Source organism: Eubalaena glacialis, chromosome 15, assembly GCF_028564815.1.
Source record: "Eubalaena glacialis isolate mEubGla1 chromosome 15, mEubGla1.1.hap2.+ XY, whole genome shotgun sequence".
Taxonomy (NCBI): Eukaryota; Metazoa; Chordata; class Mammalia; order Artiodactyla; family Balaenidae; genus Eubalaena; species Eubalaena glacialis.
In genome coordinates this window covers 1,246,336-1,267,500 of record NC_083730.1, presented here as the reverse complement: position 1 = coordinate 1,267,500, position 21,165 = coordinate 1,246,336, and the positions used below count along the sequence as shown (strand labels likewise).

Here is a 21,165-nt window from a genome sequence, read left to right as displayed (position 1 = left end):
TGATAGTAGATTTTTATTTGGGAAATTTCCCCTAATATAATTAATTCATCACGTTAAAGTCTATAAATTCTGTCTTGGATTCTTCATGACAACATAGATATTTATGGTAACTTTTTTTTTGTTAATAAAACTAAGATAACCTGTATTATATATACTGAATTGGCTGATTGAAGATCGAAGTTCTGCTTTCACCAAAAGCAGGCTTTCAGCATTCGAAAAACAAAAAAAGCAACAATCTTGAGCGCCCTCTGCTGGCGAAGCCGCAACATACTGCACCTTCCCTTTTGCTTTCTCTCCCCAGCTAAGAGAAATGTTTTTATAAAAGCAACAACGGAATATGAACAGGAAACATGACAGCAGTGCACACAAATCGTATTCAGCATAGTGTTGGGCTGATAGTGGTTTGTGTGATGTAGTCTCCTTGCATCCCTGGTTTTTAAATAAACTGTGTGGACTATTGTAAAATAAGGCCGGAACTACTGTACATTAGAAAATTATGGTCTCTTTGAAATATTCAGTGCTGGATTTTCATGTAGTTGTGTACATAGAGTACAAATTAAATTTCCAAACGGTTTCCAGACCGTTTTGCGTATCTGTGCACACTCATCTTTGTTTTAAACATGGCTTCGATGTGTCACAAGTTGAGCCTATTTGAAATAGTTTATAGTAATTATTAGAAACAAAAAATTAAACTAACCACTTAAAGTCACTATATTGCTTTAAATTTGATGATTTTTTAATATACTGGTTACGCCTTAATAAAGGCTGTACTGTGACAGAGGCTGTCAGACAGTAACAGGCTTGACCAAATTGTCCTGCATGAATGTAAAAGTCTGCATTTTGCAAAAACAGACCTGACGTGTGTATATGTGTATGTCCATATGTTCATAGATAATGTGCTATTTTCTGGCATTTTTGATGATTATAAAATGTTACGTGGATATGTGTTATAGCAAATGCTCAAACCACTATTGAAATTTCTCAAATGATCTGGTAGGTTGACGGTTTGAGAAGACAGCCTCATTCTGCACTCATGAAGCCCCCTTCAAACTCAGCAAGTAATATGTTTATAGATTTTAGGAATAATTTCACCCTTAACAACATGTTTATCGTGTCTAGCGGACAGAGTGATCTGACGACGTGCATTGTCCTAAACACGGAGCTGATCAGTACCAAGGTTGTGTAAACTAGGTGAGGGCTTGCACTGGGTCCCCCCTCTCCTGAGTTTCTCACATTAACATGGAACGAGGTTGTACTTCCTTGTTGAGGAGCTGAGATTTGCATTAAGGCTTTTTTTGTTTATCTAAAAAATATAATAACCACATTTTCTTTTCTTTTTTTTGATTTTTTTGAGGTGGACCATTTTCAAAGTCTTTATTGAATTTGTTACAATATTGCTTCTGCTTTTATGTTTTGGTGTTTTGGCCACAAGGTACGTGGGATCTTAGCTCCTCAACCAGGGATCAAACCCGCATCCCTGCATGGGAAGGTGAAGTCTTAACCACTGGACCGCCAGGGAAGTCCCCACATTTTTTTTTTAAATGTTAAAATAGTCAAGAAAAAAAAATATCTTATGTGATAACTATTTGGTAAGCAAGGAAGAAACCTTAAATGCTGAATATAGAATAGTCAGGCAAAATTTATTTGCAGGTAAAAATGTAGAATATGAAATATTCTTTCAGAATAGACTTTTAAATGTTTATTGTGTAAATATAGATTTTGACTTTTAAAAATTAAGGTGATATAACATTAAGAATTATCGTGCTGATACTTATTTAGGGAGCTTTTAAAGCACAGATTATTGAGCCAATAGACTAGAACGGCTAAAAGAAGCACTTCTTATTTCGCAGATCACTGGGGCAGTAAATGATAATAGCCGAGTTGTCTATGGGTGGGCGGCGCCTGCGTGCAGGACAGACACTTAGGACTGAGGCGTTCATATCCAAAGATGAATGAATAAATAAACTGGAGAATAAGAAAAAAAGGGCTACATCGCATCACTTTAAAAAAAAAAAAACAACTAATACTTTGAATTTAAACTCCAAACTGGAAAAAAGTTATTGCTGTAAGATTTAGGAGTTAGATTTAGTGTAAGAGTTTCAATTATTTGAATTGAAGGTCTGTACTTATTTTTTTAATTATTTTTAAGATTCCACTAAAAGTAGAAAATATAGGACCGATTTGTTTCAAAGATATTTAAAAGAAATGTGTTTTTTTTATAGGAATTTCAACTAGGTTAAAGCAGTAGCCCTATGTCAGTTTTGTAGTCACAATCCAAATTCTGAATGATGCGGGGCTGCTGCGCTGATCCGAGAATAGTTTAGCTGCTAAAAGATAAACAACATTAACGGTAATGTTATAGTTTCCCCTAAGTAGTCTCTCACGTGTGAAGCTGTATTTCTGCCTGTGTAGAGTCGTCGTGAGTGCATTTGCTAGTAGATTGGAGGCGTTTCTGTTTTTCAAATTGAGATGTATTTACAGGGAAAATATAGGACAAATTAAAATGATATTTAGCTTTCTGCAAGAGTTTAAATTGGCTTTTTGACATTTTGCATCTTATGGTTTTGCTATCCGAAAATACTTTCACGTAGCAAATAAGGACATGTGAGTTTTAGAAGCAAGCTTACAGTACTTGGATGTTCACATAACATTGATCCAGGGGTAATATCACGTGAGGAGCAGGTGGCAGTGTGTATTTTTATGCCTTTTGTTTTCTCTGCTACTAAGTTTTTATAACACGAGACTTCTACATTGATTTCTTGGGGACTTAGGGGGACTTTGAGACGGGCTGGAAAGGCGTTGTGTTACTGAGATAAGGTGGGGTCTCATTCGTCCATGGGTGCCTTAAAAAACCTGACTGATCTTTTCTTGATTAAGCAGGAGGATACCGTATTTACCCTTCATTGTTGGTATAAACCATTATTTTACTGAGAACCATTAGCTGTTTAAAACTTGGTACATAAATTAAAGAGGAGCTAAGTGGATTTGTGATCGTTGCCATTAGTAGCGTTTTAGATTATACAGGCAATTATTGTGCTCATTATCCCAGAGCAGCCCCTTCCCAGAACCATTGTGGCATCTTAGACATTATGCACAGATTTTCCCTTGGAGATTAAAATTTCCAGTAGCGTATTTAATTTTGTTATCACAGTTGTTTCAAATCAAACAAATATTATGACAAGTGGAAGAAAATTTGCTTTACTAATATAGGAAATTACAAAAATGTTGAAAATTACTTCCTAGTGTACTTACCTTTTCTTATACAGTCATAATTACTTCAACTGATTAGTAATATACGTTAGGGGTAAAAAGGTTTTGAAATCATAGTAAAAGGTATCTGGCCTGTTCAGATGTTTTAGGAAATTTTTGAAAGAAAGAAGAGTTTCACATCAAAACTCAAGCTACCACCTTCTTTATAGAATCTGTAGCTTTAAAGTTAACTAGCTTTCATATTGAATAGTTTTTGAGTCCAGATTGCATTTTAGACAAGTTGAAGAAACTTTTAAGGGTGTTCTAGTGAAATGAGTATAAAATTGAAAGTGACCTTTAAAAAAATAGTTGAAGTATCTCTTTTCTTCTCACTGTGCTTTGTTAGAATTGACCGCCCCCCCCCCAAAAAAAAAAAGATCATGCTATGTACTATGTACTATGTACTATGTACTATACCTCGGCTGCAATTATGTTCCGGGAAGAATAGTCATAGTTCAGGAAAGGCTCCTGAAAGAAAGCAGGGAACAGCCCATTCCCGAGAAGCTGTGTTTTCTCTGCTAAACCTCTCATTCGTCCTTTAAATTAGAAGGGGTTGGTGAAGACGACATTTAGTTATAGTCACTAGTCAGGCAGTTGACCACATGTGTCCTCGTCAATTAGAAAGGTATTAATACTTTGAATTAGCTGAATATCAATGTGCGGTGGGCTGCTTCTAGTGTTTCCATCCTATATGGGTCATTTTTTCAAAGGAAACTTTGTCCTCGTTCCTGACTGTTTTGTCCCAGCTCTTACAGCCCTTCACTGCTGTGATGCAGGGGAAAGTGTGAGGCAGTGGTTATGCATTTTGCAAGACAGTGATTCTTTATTTTATTACAAAAAAAGGCCAACTCTGGAAGGCCAGATTAAATCATTCCTTTCACTTTTTAATGGGATTTGGATGAATAGAGTAAAATATGCACTTTGCATTCATTGATAGCATCTTTACGTTGAGGTAATTGAGTCTTTTTTCCCTGACTGAATGAGTAATGACTTCATCTGACCCTCCGCGAGGCTTGGAACTTAGGCCGTCTTTGTCACCGCAGAGGGCCCGGGCTTTGAAACATGCTCTACTTCCCTGGCTTAATTTTTCTTCATTTTAATCCAAAACCCTATTTTTCTCAATAATTCAAGCATAAACTATATAGTAGTTGAAGTAGCGGAAATTGCAAGGTATTTGTCCTGGTTCTGCCGGTTTTTAAATGGAGTTGATAAATCAGGCGCCATGGTCCCGGCCGCCGCTCTCACGGAGCTCCAGCCCCGCTCCACCGGGGAAGCTTCCAGAACTGTCGGCGCGGTCCTTCCCGCTGCTCGTCCTGGCCCAGAGGTGGCGAGCCCGCACCGGCTGGCCCCATTGCCCACTCGCCTGGTCACTGTGCTGGAAGCGACCGCTAGGGGGGCAGGGCGCTTCCCGCAGAGCCCTGCAGACACGGCCAGCCCGGCCGGGAAGGGTCTCATCTGCGCACAGGCTCGTGGAGACAACGCATCTCTAGGACTTGCCTAAAGTCTCCGGGGTTCGGAGTTTGAAGAGCACGCGACCACAGGAGACCACGTGTCCCAGGCGAGGGGGCGGGGCCTGAGGAGGGCAGGGCTTTGGAGGGGTGGGTCCTCTGTGGGGGTGGTTTGGAGGGGCGGGGCCTGCCGCGGTGGCGGCGGTGGAGAGGAGGGGCCTGGTGAGGGGAGGGACTTAGTGGGGGTGGGGCCTTGTGGTGGGGTGGGGCCTGGAGGCGCAGACTCTGCAGAGCCGTCTTGCCCCTGGCCCCGCTCCCACCCCCTGGGCCCTTGCAGGTGGGGACCCGTGGCTCCCAGCCCACCGTGCAGACCCTGCAGTGTCGGGTTTGGTGTGGAGGTAGGGCGAGTGCGCTAGACAGACTTTCAGCGTTGTTGCTTCTGGGTCCTTGTTGTCATTCCCATGGTTTCTGGAGCCTTCTAAAGGCCGTGAGGTGTCAACCAACAGCAGTGCTGATGAGTGGCAGCTCTAAGAAGTGACTTCATCCATAAGCTTGGTTAGAGAAGATTTCTCTTTTACAGGATATATTACTGCTGTTCGCCTTATACTTCCTACTAGATTGGCTGTTTCTTGTAGGGTAAAATTTCATAGTTTACTCATTTTTCATAACCTTAGAGTTTAGCAAAAAATGTAGTAGGTATTTAAACTTGCTTGTATAATGAATGAATTTTCTTCACTGCTGCACTTACTGGGTTTTCTGACAAAGTTTTGTGCTTTCTTTGTAACTACAGGTTCTAACGTTCTCATGAGGCTTTGTGGCAAACCCTAATCAAAACCAGATATAAACTAAATAGTGAAGTGTGTAAAAGGCTCGCTTTTTATTGGCCAAAGACATGGTATTCAAAAGGCACTCCAAAATAAACTGGTATTAAGTAGGTTAGTAATTATAAAAGTTTTAAATTTGAGAATAATAGTATCCCATTTATTTTATCAAAGTTTTGATAATCATGTTTTCTTTTTAAATTTCTCCAGAATTTGTACCAGATTCAGGAGAAATTTGTGCCAGTTTCAGGAGAAACTCAGGCGGCAGATGGATAACCTGATAGGATTCAGTCTTCTGCTAGTGTCATATAAATTACGAATAAGCAGTTCTGTTAAACACCTGCTGTGCCCTGGCCTGAGGGTGACCAGTAGTGACAGTGAGCTTTGCCACATTGTTTGGGCTGCTCCAGGCACCTCTGTTAGGAGATGGGTAACACCAGTTTACAGAGGAGGAGAGTGAGGCTTAAAGAGTGTAAGAACATTCCCCAAGGTCACACAGTTAGTAAACAGAGATTCATATCCAGGTTTTTAATAATAATAACAATGATAATAGTAATGAGAGTAGTCATAGCATGCATGTAGGCTTGCTCTATACCAGAAGCTGTACTCCCTGTGCTGTGCGTCATCTCTTTCCCCCCCAGGTCCTGTCAGGAAGACATGTTACAGCCCATTTTACAGATGGGAAAATTGATGCTCAGCGTGCCCAAGGTTATGCAGCCACGTGGCAGAGCCAGCATTCAAACTAGCCCAAACACGGAGTCTTGAGGGATCTGAACTGCCGTACAGCGTCACTTGTCCTCTTTGTGGCTCTAAAGCCCTTCTGCAAAGCCCGGCACCGCCCTCCCCGCTCCTCTCTGCCCCCCGCGCCGCATTGCACGGTAGTCTTTCAGCAGTGACACTAAGCACGGAGCAGGACTTGGTGGAGGTGCCGGGGCTTGAAATCGAAGCTGCGTGCTTCAGAAGAGCTGTGTTCTCTTCACTTGTAGAATGGACGGTGCTTGGGTATCTCGTTCTTACTGTCCCCAAGATCCCACACAGAATGCACACAAAAAAGGAACTAATTCTTATTGACATAGTTTTCCCTCACGTTTTGCTCAGCTGGTAAATGACCCACAGGATGAATTGGAGTGTTGTGTGGGAGGACCTAAAGTCCAGGACTTCTGCAAATTAACAAGTTGTCATTGCAGGCTAACTACTCCACCTGTTGCTTTTCTTCTTAATTAAGAGAAGTTCTTTCCAGGGAGGCTCTTGGCAGAGAGGGATGACAGACATACTGTCCTGTTCTGAAGAAAGTCCTAAGTGATTCCCTGACGTGGCACGTGCAGAGGAAAAGGCGCGTGTGCTCCTGGAAGAACTGGCCGGGCTGCCAGGCCGTCCATGCGGCTCTCTTCCCGCGTCCCCTTTTGTTCAGTTGCTGGTCGTAACCTCATCATCTAGAGAAAGTATCCGAGTTTTTTGTGGTTGGATGGATACTCAGGACTCGTGTTTTCTCAGTAGACTCTTTCTGGAAATGCTCTGGGGACCGTGAGTCATTTTCAGAAATTCTCCCTAAATCTCTAAAAGGCTTTTCAGGAAGAACTGTGAACGTCAGGAGAAGTTTTCAGAAGAAAATGTAAAGTTAAGACATTTTTGTATTTCAGTATAATAAAGGCTAGTACAAAAGAAAATTTAAGAATGTGGTTCTGTCCTAACTCTTCATTTCCTTTCAGGTTGGTTTGCTGGACCTTGAGCTCAATCAGCTGACCAAAGCGCTGTTTTTGGCGTTGGTTGCCCTCTCGGTTGTCATGGTGACCTTGCAGGGATTCTCAGGTCCCTGGTACCGCAGTCTCTTCCGCTTTCTCCTGCTCTTCTCCTACATCATTCCCATAAGGTGGGTTTAAGAATGAAGAAAAACTGATGTCTGGTTTCATTGAATATGATGTTATTGAATGTATTGTTCTCAGTGTGAAAGAAATGACCCACCTAGAACTAAAGAGGGAAGAACCAGGACTGACCCTAACCATAGCCACTTCTCACTCATTGCCTGCACTGACTCCTGAGAAGTGAACGTGAGCCTGTAACTCCCGGGGAAAGAAGGCCACGCGCGGCCCACTGTGTTACCCTCGGCCGCTGCGGCTCTCAGTGCCAGAAGGCCTGAGCTCGGGACCCTGCTGCCTGCTCTGAGCCCTGGCCCCTGGTGTGAACCCCACTGACCCTGGTGTGAACCCCACTGACCCTGGTGTGAACCCCGCTGACCCTGGTGTGAACCCCACTGACCCTGCTGTGAAGCCCACTGACCCTGGTGTGAACCCCATTGTCCCCTGGTGTGAAGCCCACTGACCCTGGTGTGAACCCCACTGACCCTGGTGTGAAGCCTACTGACCCTGGTGTGAACCCCATTGTCCCCTGGTGTGAACTACACTGACCCTGGTGTGAACTCCACTGACCCTGGTGTGAAGCCCACTGACCCTGGTGTGAACCCCACAGCCCCATGTGAACCCCACTGCGAGCCCCGCGCAGTGCCAGCTCAGCCGGCCTCCTGGGGCTGAGTCTCAGGGTCAGCACTGCCCATCTTAGCTGTTAACACAGTCCTTCCCGCCTGTCCTTCTGCAGCTGCCAACAGACAGCTCCTATTCCCATAGCTCTTAAGCACATCTTTTTTTCTTGGGAATTCCCAGGGTTTTTTCCTTTGCTTTCATTAATCTTGTTTTTCTTCGTTTCTGTTGCTTGTATCAGTTCTGAAATGTTATGTGGTGTCACTTCACTACTATTTCTGTTGTACGATGCGAAAGGCCAAGTAAGAACTCTCTTCCTTCTTGTTTCTGGGGCACTTCTATCTTTAACTGATAGAAACCATTGAACAATATTCAAATTTTATTTTTTTAATATTTCATTTAATTCTCTGTATTTATTCTCTTTATTTTTTTAAATTCTCTTTGACTTCTTTCTTTCTTTAGTAAACTGACAATGTCAGTCTGTATATCCTTTTTTTTTTTTTAAGAGTTTCCTGTGCTATACAGCAGGTTCTGGTTAGTTATCTGTTTTATACGTAGTATCAATAGTGTATATATGTCACTCCCAATCTCCCAGTTCATCCCACCCCCACTTCCCCCTTGGTAACCGTAAGTTTGTTCTCTACGTCTGTGTTTCTATTTCTGCTTTGCAAATAAGTTTGTCTGTACCATTTTTCTAGATTTCACATATAAGTGATATTATACAATATTTGTTTTTCTCTTTCTGACTTACTTCACTCTGTATGCCAGTCTCTAGGTCCATCCACATCTCTGCAAATGGCACTATTCCGTTCCTTTTTATGGCTGAGTAATATTCCATTGTATATACGTACCACATCTTCTTTATCCATTTATCTGTTGATGGACGTTTAGGTTGCTTCCATGTCCTGGCTGTTGTAAATAGTGCTGCAGTGAACATCGGAGTGCATGCATTGTGTATCCTTTTAAAAAGTCTGATTATATGGGACTTTCCTGGCAGTCCAGTGGTTAATACTCTGTGCTTCCACTGCAGGGGGCACAGGTTCAATCCCTGGTCAGGGAACTCAGATCCCATGTGCTGCATGGTGTGGCCAAAAAAAAAAAAAAAAAAGTCTGATTACAAAATGAGAAAGGTACAAGGCTTTCTGCAAATCTGGCTTGTTCTAGTTTTTCTATCAACAATTTTATATTTAGGGTAACATGTTCGGTCAAGCTTGGAGAGACTTATACTAGACAGAATTATGACTGTACCTCTGTTTAGCTCCATAATATCTCATGCCTACTTCAGCACGATACTTTTCCTTTTTTTTCACAGTCTGAGAATGCAATTATACAGATTTAGCAGAAGGGATGAAAACCATAAAATGTAAAAAGTATAGAGGACACTGAGTTAGGGGCTTAAGGCTTATATTTGATTCAACCAAGTTTGTTTTTCCATTGCAAAGTTTCCATTAAAATATGAGTAGCAATACTTTTAGTATTTACTAAATATGCTTCTGCATTTAATAAAGAATAGATTAAAATTTTTTGTTTGTTTTGCAAAATACACAATTCTGAAAAGTAAAGTGCTTTTTCTTCTACTGACCTAACACTCTTTTTTCTTTTTGAATTTTATTTTATTTATTTTTTTATACAGGAGGTTCTTATTAGTCATCAACTTTATACACATTAGTGTCTACATGTCAATCCCAATCGCCCAATTCATCACACCACCACCACCATCCCCCACCACTTTACCCTCTTGGTGTCCATACATTTGTTCTCTACATCTGTCTGACCTAACACTCTTAAAAGGCTTTTCCAGCTTAAGAAAGAAAAGCTGTTTCATAGAAATTCTCTACAGAACTAAAGATGTTTGAGTCACCTGGTCCAGTTTACTTTGTCTTTCAAGGAAAATAGTACAAGACGTAACTCCTGTAACTCTAAAGTGAATGTATGTTCCTTAGATCGTTGTGTCACTGATAGCACAAAGCAAACGATCAGAACACTTTACGGGGCATGTCAAATTCCCTGAAGTCAGCAACTTGCAGTTACGTGTCTCTAATGATTATGTTCTTTGCGCATACACGTTAAAATGCTGCATAACAGTCTCGTTGGTCAGGAACAACCGTCTTGCCAGTGCTGGGTCAGGGAGGGTTTAGCCACGTGAGGCGGACGTGGGCAGTACAAGCACGATGGTGTTCCACGAGGCGATAGCGCATTCCTTCCGAGCAACACTTGAGAACCTCTTGCCGATAGGGTGTCCTTGTGTAAACGCTGATGTCGATGAGAGCTTGTGTGGCTTGGGAGGCAGTTTTCCTCTCATTTTCTGTAGGTCGGGCGGCCGGATCAGCGGGTGTGCAGGCTTGCCAGGGAAATGCCCACACGCACGTTCCACCGTCTGACCGCCCGGGGCAGCGCCTGGTGCCCTGCTCAGAGCTCTGCTTGGTCAGCACACCAAGAAGGGAGTGTCGAAAACGTTAGCTACACAGCTACAAAATTCGCTTCCGAAGTTGGAATTAACTTTCCTGAAGTTTTATTGAAGGAAGATTCTTAGGAGATTTTTGTCAAGTTATTTACAAGTCAGGTGCCCTTTCTGCGACATTTTACAAGTTTGAGCTAACTTACCAGATATTTTCAGTAAGGCCTCATTTTCCAGGAAGCATCCTTGGGGAAAAGAGTAGTTTCAACCTTACTTAGACCTAGGAATGATATTCAGGTATTGATGGCTTGGGAAATTTGCAGCCTATCCAGGTTGCAGAAGATGCTAATATTAGAAGATTCAGCGTTTAGGAAGCATGCACAGGAGAGAAGTCCAAGGGTGTGACTGGACAGCCTTTTGCTGAAGAGTTTAGGTGTGGTACTCATGGATCCACTTAGCCATCTCAGCAGAAGCGAGGAATAGATGGGGTTGTCCAGCAGAGACCTGTGGAGGAGCCTTTTGTGTGGACGTGTGGACCCCCATGACACACGCGAGAGCCCCACAGAGGTTTTGAGAATGTTATACCAGCAGTAACACTGCCAGCTCGGACTGGGAGGGACAGAGACAGGACAAGATAAGAAGCCTGTGAGAATCCCAGATTCTGCTGAAGATGGGCTGATAGAGCCTCCTAGCTGTAAACATGTGTGTCAGAATCCCAGATTCTGCAGGCTGAAGATGGGCTGATAGAGCCTCCTAGCTGTAAACATGTGCTGCATTTTGGAAAAGGAAGAATAACTCAGAGGCCAGAGCTGGCATGGGCCAGGCAGAGGGCTGTGGAGCTGTGAGTCCAGAGGGTGGAACATCCCGTCACAGAGAATTATTCTCAGCTCTTGAAACCTTATGGAATCTGCCTTGCTGGGCAGTTTGTAGTTACTTATGTGTTCTGGATGTTAGTACTTTTTCAGTTCTCGGTTTTGCTAATAATCTTTCTCAATCTCTAGCTTGAATTTTTACTCACCCGGGGGTGAAATTATAAATAAAATTGTTAATTTTACATAGTCAAATTTATAGTTCTATTTTGTTGCTGGCTTTCAGTCTCTGTATCTTTAAGAAATCCTCCTCTACTCCAGGATGGTGAAGCTGTCCTCCAGTGTTAACTTCTCAAAGTTTATCAGTTTTATCTTTTACCACTGGAAGTGTTTTTGTTCTTTTTCTAGTTGTTTGTTGTTTTTTTAATGGTGTGAAGTAGTATTTTCACATATTTTTCGCACACCGGTCGTTTTAGCACCCTTTACAGAAAACACTCTTTTCCCCAATGATCTAGAGCCCCCTCTGTCACATACTAAGTTTTCATATATGCACAGGTCTGTTTTGGGTCCCCTGTTCTGGTCTGGTTGTGTTTTCCTGACCAAATAACAAAGTGCCTTAGTTCATAAGCCCTTATAATAAGTCAGTATTTGATAAAAACAAGTCCTTCCTCCATGTTTGCTTTCCTTGGTCATTTCCATTTAATATTAAATCTTCCAAACCACGAATCTGGCATATCTCTTAATCATTTTAGGTCTTCTCTAACATCTCAACATTTAAAAAAATTTCCATAGGAATCTTGCACAAATTTTGTTAGAGCTATTATTAGATATTTGGTATGTTTTAAATGCTGTTAATAAATACTGTTTTTTGAAAGAACTGTTTCCTATATATTTGTTGCTGGTATGGAGAAATAAAGCGGATTTCTATAAAATGATTGAATCCATCAATTTTGGTAAAACTTTATTGATTTTAATTATTAGTCTGGAATCTATTGGATTTTCTCTGTAATCAGTAGATAATCAGTAGATAATGACAGCTTTCTTTCTTTCAATTTTTTGCACCATTTCTTTCTTTCCCTTCTCACCATAGTAATGATTTATAGTGTAACCTTAAGTAGAAGTAATGATAATGGACATTCTTCTCTTGTTTCCAATGTGAAAGGCAAAACTTTCAACATTTCATCAGTAAGGATGCTACAAGTTTTTACAGAACCCCTTTTCTATAATATATAATGGAAGTTTTTTCTACCTCTATTTGCTAAATGTTGTTTTTAAATCATTCATATCATTTAAAAAATACTTCTACTAAATCTATTGAGATGATTTTTCATCTTAAATTTTTCTTCTTTAATATATTAATATGCTAAATTAAACTGATTGACTCTCTAATGCTATACCTACCTTGTATTCTTTGGGGGAAAAAACACAACTTGCTCATGGTATAATACGCCTTCAGGTATTACTAGGTTCCATTTGCTTGTAATTTTTGTGAAATTTTTGCATTGGTTTACATGAGTGAGATTGACTTATAACTTTCCTTCTCACATTCTTTTGGTGATTAGTATCAAGATTATGCTATTCTCATAAAATATATTCATGAGTCTTCTCTAAAATATTTTTGTTTAAAATTGTAATTATTTATTCCTTGGACATATTTACATCAAGGAGGCCATGTCAGCCTGAACTTTTTGTTGTGGAAAGATGTTTGACAGAGTTGATTTCTTTACTAGTTTAAATATATTTCTTAAATAGTTACAGTTTAAATAGTTAACTTTAAAGAGTTAGAGAAGCTGCTTTCAGGCTTTTAATTTCCTCTTGAGAAAATTGAGTCAGTTTTGGAAAAGTTATGGTTTTCAAGAAGTATGTCAACTGTACCTAAATATTGAAATTTCTAAAATAATTTATTTAATTTATTTTTGGCTGCGTTGGGTCTTCGTTGCTGCGGGCTTTCTCTAGTTGTGGTGAGTGGGGGCTACTCTTCCTTGTGGTGCACGGGCTTCTCATTGCGGTGGCTTCTCTTGTTGCGGAGCACGGTCTCTAGGTGCGTGGGCTTCAGTAGTTGTGGCATGTGGGCTCAGTAGTTGTGGCACGTGGGCTGTAGAGTGCAGGCTCAGTAGTTGCAGGCACGGGCTTAGTTGCTCCGCGGTATGTGGGATCTTCCGGGACCAGGACCCGTGACCGCTACATTGGCAGGCAGATTCTTAACCACTGCGCCACCAGGGAAGCCCTCAAATTTTTTAAATTAAATTTTGTTAATAGTGTTTTCTTGTTATCTCTTCTTATATGTAGGATCTGTGATATTGATGTTCTTCATTCTTTTCTTTTTTTTTAAGATTTATTGATTGATTGATTGCTATGTTGGGTCTTCATTTCTGTGCTAGGGCTTTCTCTAGTTGCGGCAAGCGGGGGCCACTCTTCATCGCGGTGCGCGGGCCTCTCACTGTCACGGCCTCTCTTGTTGCGGAGCACAGGCTCCAGACGCACAGGCTCAGTAGTTGTGGCTCACGGGCCTAGTTGCTCCACGGCATGTGGGATCTTCCCAGACCAGGGCTCGAACCCGTGACCCCTGCATTAGCAGGCAGCCTCTCAACCACTGCGCCACCAGGGAAGCCCTGATCTTCTTCATTCTTGATACTTATTTCTGCCCTTTCTCTTTTTTTTCTTGATTAGTCTTCCAGTGGTTTGTCAACTTTAGCAGTCTGAAGGTTGAGTTTATTGATTTTCTATGCTATATAGTATTTTTCTATTTTATTAATGTTACCTTACCTTATTTCTTTCCTCCTACCTTCTTTGGTTTGTACTATTCTTACTTCTTCAGATAGATGCTTAATTCACTAGTTTTCACGTTTTTTCCCCTTTTTGAATATATGCAGTTGAGGCTATAAATTTCTCTGTAAGTACTACTTTGGCTGCATCCTAAAAGTTTTCATATGTATAGTGTTTTTGTTATTGTCAACTACAGAATATTTTAAAATCTCCATTGTGATTTCTTCTTTGACCCATAGTTATTACAAAGTTATTTCTTAGTTTACAACCATATTTGACTTTTCTAAGTATGTCTTTGTTCATATTTGACTTAATTGCATTGTTGTCAGAAAACATAGCATTCATTATTTCAGATCTATGAAATATGTTGAGACTAGTTATAGGGCCTGATATTTAGTTGGTTTTTGTAAACATTCGCTGTGTGCTTGAAAAGAACGTGGAATCTGAATTGTTGGCTGCAGTGTTTCATATGTCCATTAGGTCAAGATTGTTCATCTTGTTTTTCAGTTTCTCTGTACCCCTGCTTGATTTTGTTCTTTACCTTTTCTAACAGTTACTGAGGGTTGTGCTAAAATCTCCGATCAGTATTGTGAATTCATCTATTTTTCCTTGGAATTCTGTCTGTTTTTGGTATTCACAAATTTTTTTTGTAAATACCATATTTTTTTTTTAACATCTTTATTGGAGTATAGTTGCTTTACAGTGTTGTGTTAGTTTCTGCTGTATAACGAAGTGAATCAGCTATATGTATACATATATCCCCATATCCCCTCCCTCTTGTATACAAATTTAAATTGCTATATATTTCTGCTGAATTAGGCATTTTCTCATTACAAAATGACTTTATCTCCGCTAAAGCTTTTTGCATTGAATTCTACTTTGTTTTATGTTAATATAGTAATGCCAGCTGGCTTTAATTTGCTTGGCATGTCTTCTTCCATCTTTGTACTCTCAACTTTTCTGTGTAATTATATTTATATGTGTCTCTTGTAAATAGCATAAAGTTTAATTTTTATCTACTCCCATAATTTTTGACTATTTAGTGCATACACAATTATTTTAATACCCTTATATTTTTAGTTTAAATCTATCATTTTATATTGTGCTTTTAATGTGACTTAACTATTCTATATTTTTTCTCCTTTCTTACCATTTTATTTATTATTTTTATAATTCCACTTTTTTTTCTAGTAGTTTGTAAGTTTTATAAGCAGTTTCTGTTCTTTTAGTATTTATCCTAGAAATTAAAAACATTCTTAATTTCTCAAAGTCTAAAGGTAATCATTTTCTTTGCATGTCACCTTAGAAGTGTTTAACTCCATTTACCCCTTCTGACCTAATCCATTTTTGTCATTTATTCTAATTGTAGTTATTCTTAAACTCCAAGATATTACTGTTTTACACATTCCCTCTTTTTAAAAAAATATTTATTTATTTATTTATTTTGGTTGTGCTGGGTCTTAGTTGTGGCACTCAGGATCTTCGTTGCGGCATGAGAGATATTTAGTTGCGACATGCAGACTTCTTAGTTGCAGCATGCAGACATCAGCTGCGGCATGCGAACTCCCAGTTGCGGCATGCATGTGGGATCCAGTTCCCCGACCAGGGACCGAACCTGGACCCCCTGCATTGGGAGCGCAGAGTCTTAACCACTGGACTGCCAGGGAAGTCCCTACAGATTCCCTCTTAATTTTGGTTTATCCATGTTTTGTTCTTCTTCTTGCATTTCACACCTTCCATGTAGAATAATTTTCCTTCTGTCAGAAATTTATTTTTTTAGTTTTTGTTTAGTGCTGGTCTTTGTTGGGAACTCTCTAGATTTTTGCTTGGCTTTTCTTCTTGAAGAATAGTTTCACCTGTGCATAGATTTCTAAGTTGTCATGATTATTTTACTCTCTTTTGGCTTCCATGGCTGCTGTCTACTGGCTGTCATTTAAGTCTTACTCCCCTGTGACCCTTCCAGCCTCTTTCAGATTTTCTCTCTGTTGTTGGTGTCCTGCTCTCTGATATAATGTCTAGATGAATGTTTATTCTTGAATCTGTAGATAGGTTTCTTTCATTCATCCAAGAAAATTCTTAGTTTGTCTTTTTAAATACTGCCTTTGCCCTATTTTGTCACCTCTCTTTCAAGGTTGGTTAGATATCCACACTGTACCCTTTGTTTCTCCTGTTTTTACTTTTGTATTTCCCACCTTTTTGTCTCTGTGCTTTATTCTATTAATAAATAATATTCCTAGTGCCCTGTCTTCCAAGTCACTAATTTCATCTTTGGCTGTGTCTAATCAGCTATTAAACCAATCAGTTTCTTAATTTCAGTTATTGGTATTTTTTTAGTTCTAAAAATTTTATTCAATTTCTGTATCACATTGACTATTTCATTTTTATATTTGCCTATTCCATGCAAATATTCTTCTAATTGTTCTCGTGTATCCAGGTGTTTTATAGTTTGTGTCTGTCATGTGTAATATCTGATGCCTTTCGCAGTTTTGTTCTCTTGTATTTTTTCCTTGTGGCTCTTGTTCATGGTATGTTGTTTGACTGTGTACTGTGTGGTGTTTGCTGTTGTGTTGTGCTGTGGTTTATTTGGGTTTTGTTTGTTTGTTTGCAATTATGTTTTAAAAGCTAACTATAGGAATCATTTGAAATAAAAGATGAAAGTATGTTTTTCCAAGACAAATACCCTGCTTCTAAACTGTGTACTTGGAGGTACTGCCTGTCTTGGAACATCTTCATCCAAGTTCAAGGTTCACAGTTACTGAATTGTTCAGGAAATGTGAGCCTGGCTCCATCTCCACGTGTAGGTGCCGTGGTCCAGGTTCTCCCTCAGTTTGAGAGTTAGCGCTTCACGGCCCCGCCCGTCATGGGAAGGAGGCCCTCTTGTTGGACCTCCACCTTTCGATGTTCCTGGTCTTTACTTTTGCTCCTTGCACAGATGGACTATGGAAGAGAAAGTCCAAACTCTTGGGGAGGGCGTGTGCTCTCAGGGCAAAGGAGATCGTATGGTCCCTGACCTCTCTGGTAGCTGATTTGGATTTAGTCCAGAAATTTCTCACTATCTACTCAGTTCTTTATTTCTTTTAAGAATTAAAAAAAAAATTATACAGTATTTCTTATTGTTTTCAGTGGGAACATTGAAAACAATTCAGTGGGAACATTGGTTCAAATAAAATACCTCCCATTACCCTAAATCACAGAACTTTTTTGCAATTTTTCTTTTTTTCTTTTTTTTTGACCGTGCTGTGCAGCTTGTGGGATCTTAGTTCGCCACCCAGGGATTGAACCCAGGCCACGGCAGTGAAAGCGCCAAGTCCTAACCACTGGACCACTAGGGAATTCCCTGCAATTTTTGTGTAAAGGAAGTTATACAAATTTGATTAACTTCCATGGCAGTACTTTCCAACCTAAAATTTTGAGGTCTCAAGTATGATAAACCTTATCCTTGAGAATGCACCAAGCTTTCTTTTAACAACAAAATGCAACTATATCATAGAAAACGTGGGAAATGAAGGCTTTTAAAAAAACATCACTTGGATAAACAAACTGCAGTATATCTATACAATGAATACTATCCATCAATAAAAAGGAATAAACTGTTGATCCATACGATAACTTGGACATAACATTCTTGAAGTTACAAAAGTGTAATGGTGGAGAATAAATCACTGGTTGCCGGGGTTAGGGCTGGGACAGGTGTGACTCTTGAGGGGGAGGGGGAGGAGGGTCCTTGCCACGATGGAAACGTCTGTGTCCTTGGGGAGACGGATGGACAGGCTGGTGATGGGAACCTCTCCGTGGGACCCAGAGCAGAGAGTGCGTGTGAAGCTGGCAGAGCCCGGATCAAGTCTGCATTTGAGTTAACCGCAATGTCGCAGCAGGTCTGTGTTTGGATAACGTGCAGTGGTCGTGCAACATGTTACCTTCAGGGGAAGCAAGTGAAGGGTACACGGGACTCTCTGTCCTGTTTGCCACTTGCGAGTCTAAACTATTTCAAAATTAGAAGTTATTAAAAAGCACCCTTGATCTATGAGAGTGAGTATCTGTCTTAGAGGCAGACTTTGGGCTCTTGAATCAGGAGGTGTGAGTCTGCTTTCTTGCGTTGATGCCATGACAGCTGGCCTGGCCACGGGCAGGTCTCCCAGCCTCTGCGCCTCAAGTTTTCTCATCTGTTTCTCCATGGGGCGAAGTTGTGTATAAAACAGTGCGCCAAGAGCGTGACTTTGCTCTTTCTGCCTTTGTCCTTCTGGCTCTTCTTACATTCAGCTCCTTGTATCAATTTATGTTGGCTTTTAATAGAATGCTGAGTACCTCTTTCATCTTACCAAATACATTTACTACCTCATTTGCCTTTTAACTAGACTATGGTGTTTCTTCATGAAAGAGCTACGGATGCAGTTTTTAGATGATGTGAGTGTAAGGCAAAGGGGGATTACCTCCGTGCCGAACAGCCCCTGGGGAAGGACGGGCCGCCGCTGTCTGGGTGCGGCTGGAACAGGGAGCCGGGCGTGCCCTCGGGCTCTTCCCGCGCCTGTGGACTCTGCTTCCCTCTGGCCGCGCGCCCTCCTCACCTGGCTACACAGATGGCGTTGGAGGCCTCGGGCTCACGTTCTGCTTGCTTAATTACACTCGTGAAAAGCGAGTACTTCTCTCCAACCCGTTGAGGAAAACTCCCGAGAGGGCACCAGCCTCCCGGTGCCACTGCTTGCCTGCATGCAGTGTGGACTGTCCAGGCCCAGCACGGGGGTGGCCGTACCCACTGGCCGGGCAGGGCAGGCTCTGAGAGCGCGGGGCCGCCTTCTGCCAGCCCCCCGGCCCCGCTGCGTGGGTTCGCTGCGGGCAGTGTTCCCTTCGGGACGAGAGCCGAGCTGAGCTGAGCTTCTGCAGCCCGGGGAGGCTCCTGACTTTCTGCCCCAGCCTTTCCCTCCGTCAGCTTCGTTATTAAGATTCTGCTGGATCTGGGGTGTTTGCCCTGTTTCCTTTCGCTATTCCTTCATCCTTTGACTTTTGGAGACATTTTAAGATGTATCTGTTAAATTGCTTGTAATTAGTATATTGATTCATTTGTTTAGAAACTGAGAGACGTGCTATTTTTAATAGGAATATTTACCCTTTCACATAATTGACACAGACTATTTGGCCTCACTTCTGCTGTGTGTATTTGTACTGTTGCTACACAGATGTTTTACATGCACACGCGTGCACATACAGCCCTGCAAGGCCCCCCCGCGTGCGGCCTGAAACCACTGTGAATGCTGGGAGAATCCTGAATTCCTCTGTCTCCATTCACCCCAGGATTTGACCCTCTGATCAGTATTTGGTTGTTGTGGGACCTGAGTAGATGGGCTGATTCTCCCTGAAGAACCTTCTGGGTTTGTACCCGTCCTCCTGACCTGGGAGACGTGCTCTCAGAACCGCGGGACCCGTGCTTACCAAGCCCACGGCCTGTGCCACCTCCTTACTCGCCTTCTGGCCTCCAGGCTTTCTTTGGTTCCGTCCACCTTGGACACTGAGGCTCAATTTATTTTTTGAAACACTACTTTATTTCAAATCCCCAGTCCACCCACGCCCACTCCAGAACTTGATAATGTGATTTAGAATTTTGCTTCTACCAATTTCAACTACCTTTCATACTTAACTAGATTTTCTGTTCCTTGGGACCCAAGACTACATTTTGTTTATCCTCTTGTGTGTTGCAGTGGATACAAATCACAAGGGCAGTTAGCCTATTGGGGGGAATATCCGATCTGCCAGTGACGGAATGTCCATGCCTTCTGAGCCCCAGAGCCTGGCTGACCCCCTGCCTTCCTAGGTGGCACCCACGTGCTGCCCACCCCCATGCTTTCCATTTCAGCTCTGCCTTTTCCATGAAACCTTCTCTGACTGTTCAGGGCCAGTGATCATCTGCTCCACCATCATGACTCTCAGTCACCTGCTTTGATGCGCTATTGCTGACACGTGGCATTTTCCAGGTGCTGTTACCAAGGCTCAGAAGGGTCAAGTCTGTCATCAGCCCAGATCATGGAACTAGTACATTTGGGAATTAGGAATCCATACAAGTCATATGTAACGTCATTCCTGTAAAATTCCATTAACCCATGCTTCCCCCCAGTGGAGCAGCTTCAGGAGAATTTAGGGGGTTGATTGGACAGGAGTTGACTATCTGGAAAAAGGAACCTAGAATCACTTCCAATTTCTGGCTTGGGTGACGGGTAGATCACACCATTCATTGGTGGGAGAAGCGTCTCCTCCTCCTTGAGCAAGAATAAATTTGTTCTTATTTTGTTTGGCACAGGACAGGGAGGAAGTGGGAAAACTAGCCTCCATCATGTATATATTCATTTAAAGGTATTTGTGATAAATCTAAGGTCAGATACCCTGTAGGCAATAGAATATACAGTCTGAAGCCCGGGAGAAAGGTTCAAACCAGTAATAGAATATTACCTTCCCGGTGCATGGCCATGGGTGAATTCACCTAGTGAAAACATTTTGGAACCATCCCTTGCCATCCGTGGTGTGTCATGAAAATTTTAAAGAATCACAGAACGAAAAATTTGGGGAGGAAATTCAGATAAAATAGCATCTGTGCTTTTTCCTTTAAATGACAAGTCACAGGAAGAGGTTTTGATTACTTTAGATAAAACTTATCATTTAAATGACTTTCCTTTTGCTCAGATTAGGATCTAAAAATAAGTCTCACTTCAGAGGAATGGGTGTGAATTATTTCAGGTAGATTCACTCCCAGTGGAGCCTGGTGTGAGCTGGGGCTGTTTCACCAGGTTCTGATAAATGCTGCGGTTTAATTGTAACAAATTAAGTTGAAATGTAGCAGGCCTCATGGGGCCCCAATGGGGTCGCATTGCATGTTTTAGCAAAGTACACCTCACTTATTCAGGGTCCAGGTTACCTCCTCAGACACTTTTGTAGCTGTAAGATGAGACTATTTGGAAAAGAAAGTGCCGCCATTAAGATGATCTTATGTTCTAAAATTAACCTTGTGCTCTCTTCCTGTAGTGTAAAGCAGGTTCATACATGTTCCTCTTGATGACACCCCTGAACACCCTGGCCCATGAAGATGGTTTATTTCATTTTTCTTATTTTATAACAGTAAAGGTCACAACTGCCTCTGGTTCAGCTGACCATCTAAAATTGCAATGACTTTTGCACTTATTTGGAATAGGTCTCTAGATAATTTCACAGTTGCTA

The 21,165-nt window shown here is 41.4% G+C and overlaps 1 protein-coding gene across 8 annotated transcripts in view; it reads left to right on the top strand.

Moving 5' to 3' along the window:
* The window catches only part of ATP9B (ATPase phospholipid transporting 9B (putative)), a 222,553-nt gene that overhangs the window by 136,454 nt on the left and 64,934 nt on the right, over positions 1-21,165 (top strand). For all 8 annotated transcript variants that reach the window (XR_009697425.1, XR_009697424.1, XM_061170374.1 and 5 more), the window contains one exon: positions 7,228-7,388. Coding sequence is in view for 6 of the 8 variants with exons in the window: in XM_061170374.1 (XP_061026357.1) it covers positions 7,228-7,388 (161 nt within the window). In the remaining 2 variants the exon portion in view is untranslated. The remainder of the gene's footprint in view (positions 1-7,227; positions 7,389-21,165) is intronic.